Source organism: Anopheles maculipalpis, chromosome 2RL (assembly GCF_943734695.1).
Source record: "Anopheles maculipalpis chromosome 2RL, idAnoMacuDA_375_x, whole genome shotgun sequence".
Classification (NCBI taxonomy): domain Eukaryota; kingdom Metazoa; phylum Arthropoda; class Insecta; order Diptera; family Culicidae; genus Anopheles; species Anopheles maculipalpis.
In genome coordinates this window covers 20,565,296-20,580,245 of record NC_064871.1, presented here as the reverse complement: position 1 = coordinate 20,580,245, position 14,950 = coordinate 20,565,296, and the positions used below count along the sequence as shown (strand labels likewise).

Sequence of the window (14,950 nt, the reverse complement as noted above, 5' to 3'; positions counted from 1 at the left end):
GTGTCGTAAAACTGGTGAAAACTGACCGTTATTAGGGACCCTTTTTTTCGTAGACAATCGCGACACAATGACATCCTACATAGAGGAAGGCGAATGAACTCATACAATCATGGTGGGTTAAGGTTTTTGGGTAAGGAGAATTCGGATTGTAGTATCGGATAATACCATCAGAAAGTAAAGGTTCTTTGACAAGAAAAGACAGTCCTTCGACCTGTGCGACACAATACTGTCGCTTTGTGTCTCAGTAGTAAGCAAAGAACATAAATATAGCACATGACCTTGTTACGGTGTTCCATTTGCACCGTTAAATTCTCTGCACGCAACACTCACTCCCACGGATAATGTGTACTAGTTGTTCATATTTAGTTTATATTGTATTTATTAAACCGTTGATGACAGATTTTGTATTACATTCAATCATGTATTTTTTTTTATTTTATACCTTTGCATTCTCAAAACATACGATGTAAAGCCTAATAATGTATGCACGATGACCAAACAAAAATAGGAAAAATGGGATTCGCGTTAGTGAGTACAAACGAAAAGAATTATTTACCCGGTTATATTTTTTCAATTTTTTTATCCGTACCAGTGTGTGGTGGTGTGTCCAATTATTAGTATTATATTGCTGCCGGGCGTTTGCTTTTAGGTTTACATTTTGGTTCTTACTATCGACGAGATGGTCAAAATTGCGATCCATCAACGCGATCAGCTTAATATTGCAGTCTACCAGTTTAGTTGGCATTGTACGGACACGGGCAGCCCGAGTACACGTGCCGGCGCGAGGGCACACCGTTCAGCTGTGCCCCAAGTGCGTCGTCCTCCTTAGGGTTTGTTGCATACGCGTAGTACGCGGGACGATACAGGACGCAAGAGTAACGGAAATAAACGAATTTTAAATAGTAAACAATGTAAAACCACGATCAAACACATCATGGGATCAAACACACATACACACATACAACACACACGCACACTCACACTTGACTCAGTATCGTCGCGTTAGTCATATATAAAAGAAAGGGAAAAGGTTCAAACTGTTTGAGTTTTGCTCTTGAAACCGTGAATGCTCACGTGATTTTGCAATCCGGCTATCTTCCTGCTTCATTTAATGCCATTTGGCTTTGTTGGGTTCTTCATCAATGCGAACAGTGTGAAGCCTATAGATTTTGCATAAAACGGTGAATGTGCCGCCGAACCAGTATTCTACTATGGGCCGAACTTAAATGTTGCAAATACATTAAAAATAAGGATAAAATTACTTTTTACGAAAACTCTTACAAACACACACGCGCTCGAAGGAGCTGCACACTACTGCACACATCCATCATGCACACTCTATACTATTCACGCTAAATTCACGTAGTCACACATTCATCATTATCATCATCATCATCGGACGACTCACATCCTATATGTTCACACCCACCCCATCCTCTCGCTCTCTCGCTCTCTTGCGCTCTATTGCTCGCTCGCTCTTTCAACCCACTACATCGCTAGCATCCTTCTGTTTCACCACCTCATCCTTATGTCTATTCTCGAGGGTTGGCGGTTGTTCCGGGGAGATCGAAGACAGGGCGGCGAGTCGTTTGCAGTCGTCAGGATCGCCGGTACTGTATAAGTTAAGAGGGTTGTCGAGCTTCCGGCTTACTGGCGGTTCGGGTCTACCCTTCCAGCCGGCCCACCAGCACCTGGCGCCCCATTACCGGTGCTGTTCCAGGGCAGGTACTCCTGTTCCGATGGACCTGGTCCGGGACCAGCCGCACCACTCGGTCCCGGTGGTCCACTGGCCGGTCCACCGGGGACATTCGCGTTCGCCTGACCGGGAGCACCCGGTCCACCCGGTCCACCGGGGCCACCCGCACCCTGGGCGGTGTTGTGCATCTGGTTACCGATTATGCTCCACTGGCTCAGTGCGGCCGCTATTATTGCCGGATTGATTGGCATCTGGTAGTAGTTCATATTACCAGCCGCCGGTCCGCCGTGGGCACCAATCACCCCTGCCCCATTGTTACCGGTGCCACCGGGAGCGGATCCACCGGCACCACCGCTACCGCTCAGATGGTTTCCCATCCCCGCATTGTGCCCACCGTGCAGCCCTCCACCAACGGCACCTCCCCGCTGCCCATTCGGACCGCTCGAATTGATACCGAGCGCTTGCAGGTTCGGCATCGATTCAATGTTGCTGTTGTTTTGTCGATTCTGTGCCGTGTACTCGTTGTAGTTCCAAATAGGCTGCTGTTGGCTACCTCCACTTCCCGACTGCAGATTGTTGTACCCAGCGGGTCCACCACCACCGTCACTTCCACCACCACCACCGCCGCCACCACCTCCTCCACCATGATGGTAGTTATTGTTCGGTGCTGGAACGTGGGGACCTACCGCATGCCCGCCACCACTACCCCGATGATACTCGTTACCGCCGCTTCCACCACCAACTCCTCCTCCTCCCCCGCGGCCACGCTCATCGTAGTTGGAAAAATTTCCCCCCATCTGGCCTTTTCCGTGATGCCGACCGTGTTCCGGCCGGGGTGACGCCGTCGACACGTACACCGAAGTGCCCTTGATCAGATGATCCTCACCGCACAGGCTCTGCGCTACGTGCGGATCAATAAAGGTGACGAATGCGAATGCCCGGAATGGTTTCGGTATGAACACGTCCGTCACCTCACCGTATTTGCTAAAATAGTCCCGGATATCGTCCGAATTGATATCCTCCGTCAGGCGGCCTAAAAATATCTTGCTTGGCATCTGATGCTGTGTCTGATCTTTACTGCTAGGCACCTTCACGTCACACCAACGGCTGTCGATTAGGTGCCGCTTCGAGAGCGCCTTCATCTGGCTCTCGAATCGGGCGAACCGGATAAATCCGTAACCCTTCGATTGGCCAGTTTTGGAATCTTTCTTTATCTGCACCACCAGCAGATCACCGAACGTTTCGAAATACTCGCGAAGGCTTTCCTCGGTCGTCTTCCACGGCAGTCCCAGCACGATCAGGTCCGTCGTCGTGCGGTTCCTGCTTTCGATCCGCTTCGTCTTGGGTGTTGAATTTTCCAGCTTGTCGTCGCTTTTGCGTTTGTTTTCCTTCGGAAACACGCATATGTACACATGGTCACCCCAGCCCGAGTCGGGCGAGAACGGGTGCAGCTTGTTGTCACTCAGCCGCACACCCCGGATGGCTTTATTGTCCGGGTTGCGATATTTCAAACCGCACGCACCGTAGAACTGGGCCTGCAACGTCGATAGCAGCAGTGTACCGTCCTCCTCCAGCGGTATCTCGACGGCTTCGTCGCCTTCGTCCTCCACGACCAGCACCGTACCGTTATAACCCATATCCACTGCCATTCCTCACCTCCTGGGTAGCGACGTACCTGTCTCGCGTCGGATTGTAGTTTGTGGCTACTAAAATTCACTTCTCCCAACGATATGCAACCGGGGCATAATACGGTAGCTAGGGCCAATGGGAATGGTCGGCACGTATGGTGGTGGGCCGGTGAATTGGCAGCGACAAGCTATTATGCGCTTTCGGTAGACCAGGATTACCTTCACCCCAACACTTCGTACTCGTTTGCTCACGCACTTCCGTTCGTTCGCTCATTCGTTCGTCCACTCTCTCGATCACTCTACGCTCTCGTTCGCAATCAGTTCAGATCATTCAATCTATAAAAGTATTCTATAATATAGGCTTTTTAACACGAAAAGATTCCTACCGTTGTTTATTTTAATACCAATTTTTAGCAGAGAAGTCGAAAACAACAGCCATGACAGACAGGGTCGTTATGCCCTGTTTGACAGCAATGCGTTAGCTGCGCGTTAGCTAATGCGCTGCGTGCGTTTGGCGTTACGTACTGTCAACCGCAAACGTTACATCGATTTGAAACGGTTCACAAAGCAAATAGACGATTATATTCCGTTGGTGTATGGCCAGCTCTTTATTTTATCTGTACTTAAATTTGTCTCACTTATTTTGTTCGCAAGGGCTGACCAGAAATACGGTCAGCCCTTGCGATTTTCTGTCACCTCTTGTCATGTGAAATGGGAGCATATCTGTGGATGAAATAGCACATTGATTAAAATCTTATTCAACTGACTATAATTCTTTCGTCATTTACTGTGATCTGCTCTATATTAAACAAATTCGTGTATTTGCAACACAAATGGGAGCAACATACGCGTTCATTCTACAACAATTAAACATTACAATAATCTCACGAATAAAACAAAAATTTATCACAAACAAAACAATATACAAACCTTAATTGTTTTACGAAATATTTTAAATACACAAAGAAATAAAATACAAAGTATATTTGCACTGACTAGATAAGAGATTTCTTTTTTATTTCACTATGCATGATAACCGTCTTACAATACTACCAATCTTACATACTAAAAATTTCTTTTCTTAGTGGACAGTCTAACAATTTCTTGGGGACGGATGAATTGAGTTGCCCAAAACAGTGGGCAATAAATATGCAGTCTACATTTGGTTGAAATCTTCCGTCCGAGGCCATGTCTAAGATCTCGTTATTTTCAAAACTACAATACTCATTCGAAAAAACAAAATACTACTTGCAATACTGTTCGTATTGGATATGGTATGGTGTAGGCACACGTGCCGAACGTGCCTCACGAATCACGCGCTCGCTATCTTCTTGCACCAATTTCCGCTAGATTCAGCTTTGCCTTCAGTGCTGCTACGTTGTTGCCCGTGGACAACTTTCCGGGTACTGGAGCGCCGGAAGATAGATGTGCTTTATCTAATGTTTTGAGCTTGCTGCCGATACCACTACCGGTTCCGCTAGATGGTGTGGTCGGAAGTAACCGTGACGTGGCAGCACCCGGCGCTACTCGTGGCAATGGCCGTGGAATCTGTTTCGGTGTGGCAGGTTTTTGTGGCTCTTCTTCGTCCACATCGGGCAACCGTTCGATCGAGTCAAAGTCGCTGATTGTGTACTGACGCGGAAGCTTTGGAAGTTGCCTTGCCGCAGCAGGTCTCTCATCACTCTTGGAACGATGGCTCTGGAAGGTGTGCATACGATCGGTTTGCTTTAGCTGCTGCAGTACCGAACCGAACACTTTTCCCTGGGAAGCTCCCTCTACCGGTTCGGTTAAGCTGGTGAGGCTTGGTTTATGCGTTTCCGCTGTAACGAGCGGATGTTCGGAGGATGTGGAACTTTCCACGCTGAAGGATCGTTCCTGCAGTAGTCGCATACGGAACGCTTCGTGCGTATCGACAACGCTCGGTTTGTGTAGAAATGGAGAATCGATCAGCTTGTTCTCGATCGTCACCTTGCCGTCTTTGCTGATGTTCACATTGATAAAGCATTGCGGTTGCTTTGTTTCCGGGAGGGGTGGTGGAGGCGGGATCGTAGGGCGTCGGGTGTCATTAGCAGCTTTTCTTTGGCTATCAGTCGTCTTCATCGTGGTTGGAGCTACAACAGCGGTCGGGGATGCCGGCGGTACCACAATGTGGCCATACTTCCGCTCACGGAATCGTTTCAAAACAACACGTAGTTGCGCCATCAACAACGTGCGTTTAACAATTAGCAGGATGAGACTAGGTATTAACAGCAAACCACCGACTGCCATAGCAGGCACAAATACCTTCAGCAGCAGTTCGTGCACGTTGTTTGCCGATCGCCCCGCCGGTCCACTGTCGATTGATCCTCCGTCTCCAGGACCATCGCAAAACGGTGGTGCAAAACCAGGATGACAGTGACAGTGGCCCTGACTGTTGCACACCCCGTTTCCGTTGCAGTTCGCAGGACATTCGTCACCAATATCTTGCTCCTCCTGCAGACGGCTGATTGCGACACATTGCTGCTGGTAACACATGCGTCCTGCGCCACATTTGGTACCATCGGGCACAAGACCAGGATTGACTACGTCCAGTCCAAGATCAACGATAACCGCATTGCAAATCGTCGTCCGAACCGTTCCACGTGGTCCGTAGCGTTGGAATTTGGTAGCCGTTCGCTTTGCATACGCTTCTATGCCATACTCAAGCTTCTCACTTTGATGCGTACAGTGCAGCAACCCACAGTGCAGGTCATGGGTTGTACAGGGCTCGTACCTATCTGTCGACAGATCGTTACCACAGTTTCCAAAAATGGTCCCATTCACATTAGCTTCATAGCACACCTCCAGCCCTGATCGTGCCGAGGGTCCCCACAGCCGTTGACATTGACCGTCCCGGGTATTACATTCGCCCCGGTAACAGTACGCTTCTCCCTTTCGGCACGGACTCGTATCACGCAGATAAACATCCTTTGGACACAGCTCACCCTGCCCATCGCAATACTCAGGAAGATCGCATTCGCCACGCGCTTGTCGACAAACGCTACCGGCCTGTTTTGGCTGACAGGTCGCCAAATCACAGCAAGCCCCCGTAGCACAGGTGGCATTCGCACGCAACTGACACGTCCGTGCATCACAGCAACTATTATCACAACTATCACGCCGACCACAATCACACTGTTCGCCCGGCTCCAGTAAACCATTTCCGCACACAGCTCGCACCAGCAACCGTGTAGGTTTATTCTTCAAACAAGCGCCCAATCCTCGTTTGAGCGATTCCTGCAAATCGTCCACACTACAGTCGCTCCAACGGTTCGGTATGTCGGCAGAATCGCGCAACTTTGCCTCCATAATGCACGGTCCCGGTCCGGGACAGCGAGATCCACCGCACTCTTCCGTATCGTGATCGATGTTAAAGTTGTGGCCCAATTCGTGCGCGATCGTTGTTGCCAGCGGCGTTACGACAAAGTTCTCCACCACAGCAATACCACCCGATCCGGCCATACTGCACATGGAACCAAGTTCAGCCTTTCCGATGACACCGTCCGGAAAGCGGACAGCCGTTAGCAGATGTGCATTATCGTTCGGGATTTGTCGAAGCAACTGATCCTTCCGGTACGCAAGAAAGCTGGTAAGCGTTTGCTTCGAATCGGTCGAGATGATGATATTGTCCCGCGTGTTCCAAAGCACTACACCCACTAGCAGGATGTATATGTTGAGTGGTCGGTACAGCTCGTTCAACACGTTCACCACCGACAGACAATGCTGGTGCACCCGTTGGACGTTCGTGCTAAACTTTAAAAACAGCGTCCGATCGACGACTAGCACCAGCTCGACAAACAGCGAATCGGTGTCCTCCCGATAGCCGGTGGAAAAGGCCGTTTTGTTATTCGTTCCTGCACCTTCTGGAGCATCCACCACTTGCAGCTCGTTATCCAGGATGTCCCGTTTGGAGCGTCTCCGATAAAGCAAATGTGTATCGTTGTGATACTCGATGAGGTAGGTTTCGTTACGCTCGTAGATCACACCACCGATCGATCCATTACACGTAGATATGGCAACCCGTGAACCGGGTCGTTCCCGTACGGTTCCTTCATAATGGCACAGTTCAACTGCGTCCCGATCGAGTCGTTCCACGATATCCTTTCCCTCGGCCGATTGATGCACGAAGGTGTAATCGTCCGGGATAATGTTTTCGTTCAGCGTCAGATCGAGAGTCATCGTTTCACCCCGCATTCCGTACTGTATCGTAAGTCGCTCGCGATGGGGTCTTCGCCTAGTTGACGGCCGTCGGTCCAGCGATCCGCCCTGACTGCTGTCAGCATCGTCCAGCGATGATGAGCGAAGGGCTCGTTTCGTACGGGGGCAGTGAAATGTTGGGAAAATCCTATCGTGCAGCTCAAAATTCTCGTTCAAATGTCCTAATTATGGAGCAAAGAAAGAAAATGGTGAACATGTGGAAAACCCATTAGAATACGTGGAAAAAGGATACAATGAGAGATTATTCATGTATATACTGGTTGGAATTTCCCAACGGTTGATCGATTCCACTAATTGTCCGTTGATGCAACAGGTGCACAGCCTCGGAACCAAAAGAGCGCAAGGGTCTCCGGGGCTAATCGATGACGCGCCCAGTGGTAGTTGTGGGTCGATAGAAAAACCTCGACATTCATTTTACGCGCCACTAACCCCGTGTGCAGTAGAAGGAGCGAGCCCCAATGTTAAAATGCTCACCACGTGCAGTTTTTCGCGTGCAAGAGAGCAACGCCAAGAGAAAGAGAGCGTTTATGTGGCGTGTACCGTGCACTGAATAGCGCATGATGTGGTGGAATCTTTGGCGCAAACGGAAACGAATACGTGAGAATATGAATGAATCACATCGGTTTGGAGACGGCGTGCGTGAAGCGCAGACAGTCGTGTTGTTCCTACCGCAGTCATTGTACCCGTTGGCAATAAAATATCTGTGTGTGTGAGAGTGAGAGAACAAAGCTAAGCATTTTTGCCGGCGGCATTGCCATGGGTGGGGAGAGATGCTTGCCTTAGAAGGGGGTGTGTATAAATAATCGAACGGAAGCCCCCAAGACGCTTGGGGTTGTCTCGCGAGGCAAGCAAACGCAAACAGCAGTCGCCGTGGTCACGAAGCGGTAGGGAATTGGCAAGAAACCGGAATCTTTGGTGAATCATCATCAACAGCACCTCCTGGAGACACAGCACATGGGAGGTGATCTTGCAAATGGGGTGTCTGTTGCTTTTTTTTTTAAGTATAGTTTTGAATGTGGTGCGTTTCCTTTCTTCTTGGAAAATGGTATGATCGTGCATTGAGTATACGAAAAATGAAACGATCAGATGCCTTTGAATAACAAAAATAATGAGCGCATCTGTTAACGTAACGAGACATCCGTTACTGCTAGAAATGCGATGACCTTTGATGAAGATCGCCATTAAAAGCCTCCGGAACCATTCATTTCAACGGAACCTCTTTAAAATGAAATGCATCATCGGAACTAGCTTTAGCAACGGAAGCTACAAACTAAACCTCAAGGAGACGATCGTAAGTAAGTAGTTCACCATTTTCACCTTACCTTCCGTGAACGGATGATCAACACTCCCCAGCTCTAGCCGGCGAAGATCTAAGGCACTACGTTTGTCTATCACAGCCCTCACTATCACAGTGTGGCACACCAGCAGCAGCACGATGAGTAACGTTTGAGGCATTCTGCACTCGAGATATCCTCCTCTCGATCGGACATTCACTCCGATTCGAGCGGTTTGCAACAGCCGCCACATGGGTTGGTGGTTGTGGAGTGGTTCTTTCAAGTGTCTTTCTACACCTTTCTGCTGCACAGCTGCAATCTACCACGGACCAAACCGTTACGGTGTACAGTACATCTGTAAGAAGCGGTCCGGGTGTTTACGCAGCCCTTTTTCAAAATGTCACCCCAAAGCTCACGTACCCTAATTCACGTAAACGGCACTTCAATAGCGAACGTGTGGTGTGTTACAGCAACCGAAAAAAGACACTGCACAAACATGGAATGAGGAAGTACTGTCGACTGGCGATCAGTTGCGTTTTGTTTGGTTTTGTCTCCGATAATGGTTTCCGAAATTCCGCCTCACTTTTTCAATCAAACACAACCTTCACGTTGATAACTTTTCAAAAACACACGGTCGCTCCACTCCATTCAAACGGTGTAAAACATTTATACTTTTACACCTCTTATTTTATCACTCAACAGTAAACAACGAACGAAGCTACCGGAAACACAAAGCTCACCAACGAAAAAAGGACTCCCTGTTGATAATCAAGCAAACAACGCACCGAAGTACAAGCGATAGTGCTGTTTGTGTGATTAGCGATTTGTGGCACCAAAAACTCCTTATCACTTAACTTTTTTTTTGAATTGCAGAAACAGCACACGCAAAAAAGGCTCCAGTTTGTCTTTATGTACGTGACCGCGATTCGATGTGTATCACTGCCGGTGCCACCAGTTTGGGAACTGTGAGCTCGTGCCGACGCGTCCTGCGCGTTGGACAGACAAATTGTTTCTGAGACCGCAAACTTCACCGTCGCACGGTATCATAGGAAACGGTTAGTGCGCGCGCTCTTTGCAACTGGTTTCGCCGTGCCCAGGGACAGCCAACGTGTTCATCTTTGGACATATGGATGAATTCTCGTGTGGAAATTCGTAAATTTTTTGCTTTATTTATTAAATATTTTGACCGTTTATTTGTTTCTAACATATTTATTAAACTATTTTGTTATAACTTACAATTTACAAGCAACGACAACGAAGTTTCTTAAGATACAAAAAATGTACAATTTATACCAATTTTTTATTTATTTTTGGTTTGTTTCGTTAACGTACTATGTTAACGTAACGCAGTTTAACAGTTTAATTTGTTTTATTTCAACGAATTTCAACGTAGCGGCTCAGATCATGGATGGAGATCATTCCCATGAAGCGGTTCTGAGATGCAGCAAATATTTTTGGGGATGACTGTTACATTGCTTATCACCATACCAAAATTTGAAAAAACTAAATTTATGCTACTTTACGCTAGAAAAAATGGTTATGCGTATCGTCCATTTCTAATAAAAATAAATAATTTCAACAACATTGATCTTTCGTTTCTTCTTGGCAATATTACTTCAAAAACTTTTCGCCAGCCAATTTTTGCTTCGTTGACTTCATTAATAAGTACCGTCACCTTGACGTCAGTTTATTTGACCGTCAGTTTACTTAGGCGAGAAAGGCACGAATAGGATTTGGTACCGATCTTCTCGAATTGAACCCCTGATGATACCCCCGAACGTAAATTCAATTCCGCCGACGTAGCTTCATTCGCTTTCATATACAGTGCGTGATGTGCGACGTACTCTATATTAATTTATTTCGTCCACGTTTAAAATCAAGTATTTTGCATTTGTTTTGATATCCCGCTTCAAGAGAGCCTCAAGCGGTCCGCTGAATTAAATAAAGTAAATGATAAATAAACTAACAAGATTGTCTAAAATATTTGTGAAATTATTGCCGTAGGAATAAACTCAATTACAATTTCTAAATCGTCACAAAAACGCACAAAAAACTATCATGATATTATGTCCCTCCACTAAGCTATTGTCCAAATGAAGCAGGTTCATCTGTACCATGCCAACACATGTTTCCGAGCGCGGTAAAAAATTATGCTTTGCTTGTATCGGTTAATGATTTGCGGGATACCCACCAATAATGTGGCGGTATTTTCCACCCCATCGATGGATTAACTCCCCCCTAACTTCACTAATACTCGTACATGCTTAAACAGCATTATGCTACGAATCGTTAGTCATACGAATGAGTCATGAATGTTTACGCCGGAGAGGTGTCCAGCCATTTCACTGACCTCTCGTGTACCGGACGCGCTTACAGGTTTCGGGCAAACTTCTGGTCCCAAAAAACCCCATCCACATGTAGGTCAACGGGTAGCCGTCGGGTGTGTGTTGTAGCTCTGGCCGATATTTGCCGGTGAATGATTTTGTTAAGTAATATTCACGAATGAGCACGTGTTTGAAAGGGGGGGGGGGGGGGGGGGGGGGTGTAATCCATTCGAATCCTTCATTTCCAGTAAGGTAGCAGTGAGTAAGCAATCACTTGTACGTACGTGTGGTTTTATTTTCTAAAACTGAAGTATCTTTGATGTTAAGCAGAGTCGAATCCAGATTAAGGATTAGTCAGCTCTTTATAATACTGAGCAGATGAACGAAGAATAATAATATTTTGTTTAGCCATTTGTTTTCATTTTGCTCTTCATAGCACTCAAAGCATGGCGTTACAGCTTCTTGACTCCATGTAACATCGCATCGAACTGTGGAAATAAATGCATAATAGGTAGATTACATTGCTGTTATATTGTCCCTCGTTTGATAACCTTGGCGAATCATTAACATCTTCAAAGTATTATAAAACAGGTTTTTAAACTAACGGCATTGCTGTCAATTAACAATGATGCAGCCGACTTCAAGCGATTAGAGCAAATGTGTTTGTGACAAAATTTGCTGCAAGCTATCGTATCATTATACGCAGTGAAGTAATCTCACAATAATAAGTCATTGTTTTCAGTGGTATATATTTTACTACAACTATTCTCGACTCATTAACATTGTATTGATCGACGATGGAAAGACAAAGGACTGACGAAAGGAGTGCATGATGCTTTAGTGGTTCATTCTACTCGAGAATTACTTCCTATGTCGCCGACGACTCCAGACAGACGTTGGAAACAATGAATGACAACTTTCTTGGGTAGTTCTTTATTCGAAATACAAAATAACACATGAAGGAGGAGCGTTTTATTGATCTTTTAAATAATCGACTGGGGTGATTGCATATGGGTCCGATTGCTATTCAATCAGAACAATCGAAGCCTCCGTCGATTGTTATCAGATTAGTTGTATTGCTCAGATGTTACGACATATCAGAACGCAACTATCGTCATCAGCCGTTTGTAGTTGCTTCACGGTGCACCGTACAGTCTTATCAGTCAAATGCGGGCTGGAAGGCGGGAAGCAACATTTGCAATCGCGAGCACGTGGAACCCCGAACAATGCAGCAAACCGTCAACAACGGCTTCTCAAGCCTTGCGTAATGTTTACTGTTCTGTGCCGTGGCTGTCCAAAAGGATGCCATCGCAATAGGAGCCGGCTTCTCACTCTTCTGCTCACCGTAATGCACACATCACGTTCACGCATTATCGCGCCACCGTGGAAGGCAGGCCCACACGACCAAATCTCTAGACTAGCATACGAGTTTGCGGTACGTAAACAAACAAATTTTGCGCGAAACATTTTGTCACTAGCACCAACATTGTTCACTGTGTGCGAAGGTATGTGCGGCTTTTGGCGGCGATGCATTGTTTTCATAACGAAACAGGGGTGAGAAAACAGTGCTTATCAATGCGCGGGCCGTGTCCTACAGCGCGTACGGCAATGTCACTGTGAAACGATAGTGCTGCTACACATCTGCGAGTGCATAAGTGGTTCGGAGGACCGATTTCATAACCGTGCCGTTTTGATACCGCTCAACCGTTCCTGTATCTCGAGCAGGTTAAGTGCGCCTGTTTCGATGACGCATATCCAGCAGAACGCACCAGCTGCAGCACAGATGCACGCCAGTACCCAGAACGCCCAATCTAGGCCAGCAGCCGTTGTGAGCACGGTGATAAGCTGCAGGATGGTATAATCGAACAGTACCGAGCCGAGCACGGACAATGTTACACCGATCGGTTTGAGCTCGTGGGCAAAGATCTCCATTACGATCGCCCATGCAACCGGACCAAAGCCACCGTTGAAAAGTGTCACGAAGCCTAGCAAAGCTGTAAGTGGTAACCAGCGAATTGACACTATCGAAACAGCGTGGCGACTTAGCATGAAATATGTCCCGAGCGTTGCTAGTGCAATCGCTAGTCCGATCGATGATACCAGCAGTATTGGGCGGCGTCCAGTACGTTCGATGAAGAGCGGTGTTGAGCAGCTCGATAGAAATTGGAGCACACCCAGCGCAATTGTACCATAGATTGGTCCTAGGGAAGCGTTCGATTCGGCGAACAGTAGCTCACTGTTGGCGAGAATGATGTCGATGCCGGACCACTGTTGAAACAGTACCAATCCTAAGCTGATCAATAGTGCCTTACGATTGCCTCGGTTTGTCAGCAGATGTTTCAGATGATGGACTGTTCGTACTGGTGCACCATCATCCCCGTCACGCCGCTTCACGTACTCTTGTATCTCTTCCAGTTCCGATTTAACTTCTTCAGTATTGCGAGCTCCTCTCAGGAACATCAGTGTTTCTAATGCCCGCTGGTTGTGGCCACGCTGTACCAGATAGTGAGGCGTTTCTGGCATGTACAGGAACAATGTACCGAACAGAATTGGAACTGCACAGCAAATTACCTGTAGCATGAAATAGCTCACAAACGGTCCGGTACAGTATACTATCAGGATGCCCAGTGTGCTTCCGATCTGAATGAAACATCCCAATGCTCCACGGTACTGATCACTGGCAATCTCTCCAATGTAGAGTGTCACCACCAATAACACGTAACCGTTAGCCAGGCCAATAATGGTGCGCGCCACTATGAGCAGTGAGATTGATCCAACGATCATAAACAGCAGCCAGGCTGCAATGTACAGGACGCTGCTAAGTAGTAGCGCTAGACGTGGCCCCTTTCGTCGTGTGATCCAGCACGCCAGCAATGGTCCGGCAAGACCACCGATTGCTAAGGCCGTTTCGGACCACAACTTAACTTTCTCGGACAACACTTCAGCGAAAGGATTATCCTCGCGATCAGCCTCGGATAGCTTCTGAAACGTCGAGGAGGGCCATGCTATGCCACAACCTACCGAAACTGTGGCAAGGTTTGCTTCGAAAGGGATAAAAAATAGTAAATACTGATCAACTTAGTCTACCAAGGGATAGAAAATGGAATGCCTACCAACTGCTCCCGCCAGTAATTCGCTGTAACGCCAGCGCATAGTGACAGTTGTACTGAGATTGTTCTCACTCTAAAACAGAACACAATAACCTATCAAGGTGGGTGTGTGTGACGGTTTTATACCCGGATGACGCGCGGCACCGGCGCTAGGCAAGGCGGTGCACAAATCAAACATTGCACAGATTGTACAAATTATCGAACATGGGCAGAGAAGTGGTACGACAAGTTTGCAGAAATGCACCATCAATCGATTATTTGCCGGGCAGAAGGTTAGAGCAATGGAGCCCTGCAATGCAATGGAAGTAGTCATGCATTTGTCATCGTATCGGAAACTTCACATTTTACTCTCCTTTAGGTAGAATTTGTTATACGTTTATTAATGTAAAGCGAGTTATAACTAAGCGAAACTTAGAAGATTGCTTCCAGTTCATGTTGGTGTGAGTGTAAGACGTGAGAAGTTTTAACAGCCGTATCATTATATAAGGTTTTTGCTTAGGACTAGCCCCGGCACGGAACCAAGAAACTAAAAAAAATTGTGAGACACTAATATACTACGTCACCGGTAGGTCTTATAGGATCGATTAGTTAAGCTCTACAGACATTTGGCGTAAATAGCGATTCGGTTTGTAACAGCTTGATTTCTAGGAAGATGATTATGATGGTAATAAAGCGTACTAAT

General features: G+C 47.0%; 6 protein-coding genes across 9 annotated transcripts in view; 1 reads left to right on the top strand and 5 right to left on the bottom strand.

The window, feature by feature from the left end:
• The window catches only part of LOC126559328 (complexin), a 553,464-nt gene that overhangs the window by 190,424 nt on the left and 348,090 nt on the right, over window positions 1-14,950 (top strand). The window lies entirely within an intron of this gene.
• The window catches only part of LOC126556746 (attractin), a 317,924-nt gene that overhangs the window by 76,335 nt on the left and 226,639 nt on the right, over window positions 1-14,950 (bottom strand). The gene's annotated exons all lie outside the window — the stretch shown is intronic.
• The window catches only part of LOC126557182 (ATP-dependent RNA helicase SUV3 homolog, mitochondrial), a 304,903-nt gene that overhangs the window by 220,271 nt on the left and 69,682 nt on the right, over window positions 1-14,950 (bottom strand). The window lies entirely within an intron of this gene.
• Window positions 1,648-3,350, bottom strand: LOC126557586 (TAR DNA-binding protein 43-like). Its single transcript, XM_050213405.1, has one exon. The coding sequence runs from the start codon at window positions 3,343-3,345 to the stop codon at window positions 1,648-1,650; it is 1,698 nt and encodes a 565-aa protein (XP_050069362.1). The 5' UTR covers window positions 3,346-3,350.
• Window positions 4,616-9,087, bottom strand: LOC126565299 (zinc metalloproteinase-disintegrin-like NaMP). The gene is made up of 2 exons (XM_050222467.1): window positions 8,883-9,087; window positions 4,616-7,721 (listed from the first exon to the last, which is right to left on the bottom strand). Exons 1-2 carry the CDS (start codon window positions 9,085-9,087, stop codon window positions 4,648-4,650), a joined length of 3,279 nt encoding a protein of 1,092 aa, XP_050078424.1. The 3' UTR covers window positions 4,616-4,647.
• On the bottom strand, window positions 12,833-14,311 carry LOC126557946 (facilitated trehalose transporter Tret1-2 homolog). The gene is made up of 2 exons (XM_050213875.1): window positions 14,272-14,311; window positions 12,833-14,199 (listed from the first exon to the last, which is right to left on the bottom strand). Exons 1-2 carry the CDS (start codon window positions 14,309-14,311, stop codon window positions 12,833-12,835), a joined length of 1,407 nt encoding a protein of 468 aa, XP_050069832.1.

Bases quoted from the DNA above. Each gene is read 5' to 3' on its own strand.
- LOC126557586 (XM_050213405.1), bottom strand. From the start codon at position 3,345: ATGGCAGTGGATATGGGTTATAACGGTACGGTGCTGGTCGTGGAGGAC.
- LOC126557946 (XM_050213875.1), bottom strand. From the start codon at position 14,311: ATGCGCTGGCGTTACAGCGAATTACTGGCGGGAGCAGTTG. The intron at 14,200-14,271 runs GTAGGCATTCCA...TCCCTTTCGAAG, and splicing joins ATTACTGGCGGGAGCAGTTG to CAAACCTTGCCACAGTTTCG.
- LOC126565299 (XM_050222467.1), bottom strand. From the start codon at position 9,087: ATGTGGCGGCTGTTGCAAACCGCTCGAATCGGAGTGAATGTCCGATCG. The intron at 7,722-8,882 runs GTAAGGTGAAAA...CTCCATAATTAG, and splicing joins TGATCATCCGTTCACGGAAG to GACATTTGAACGAGAATTTT.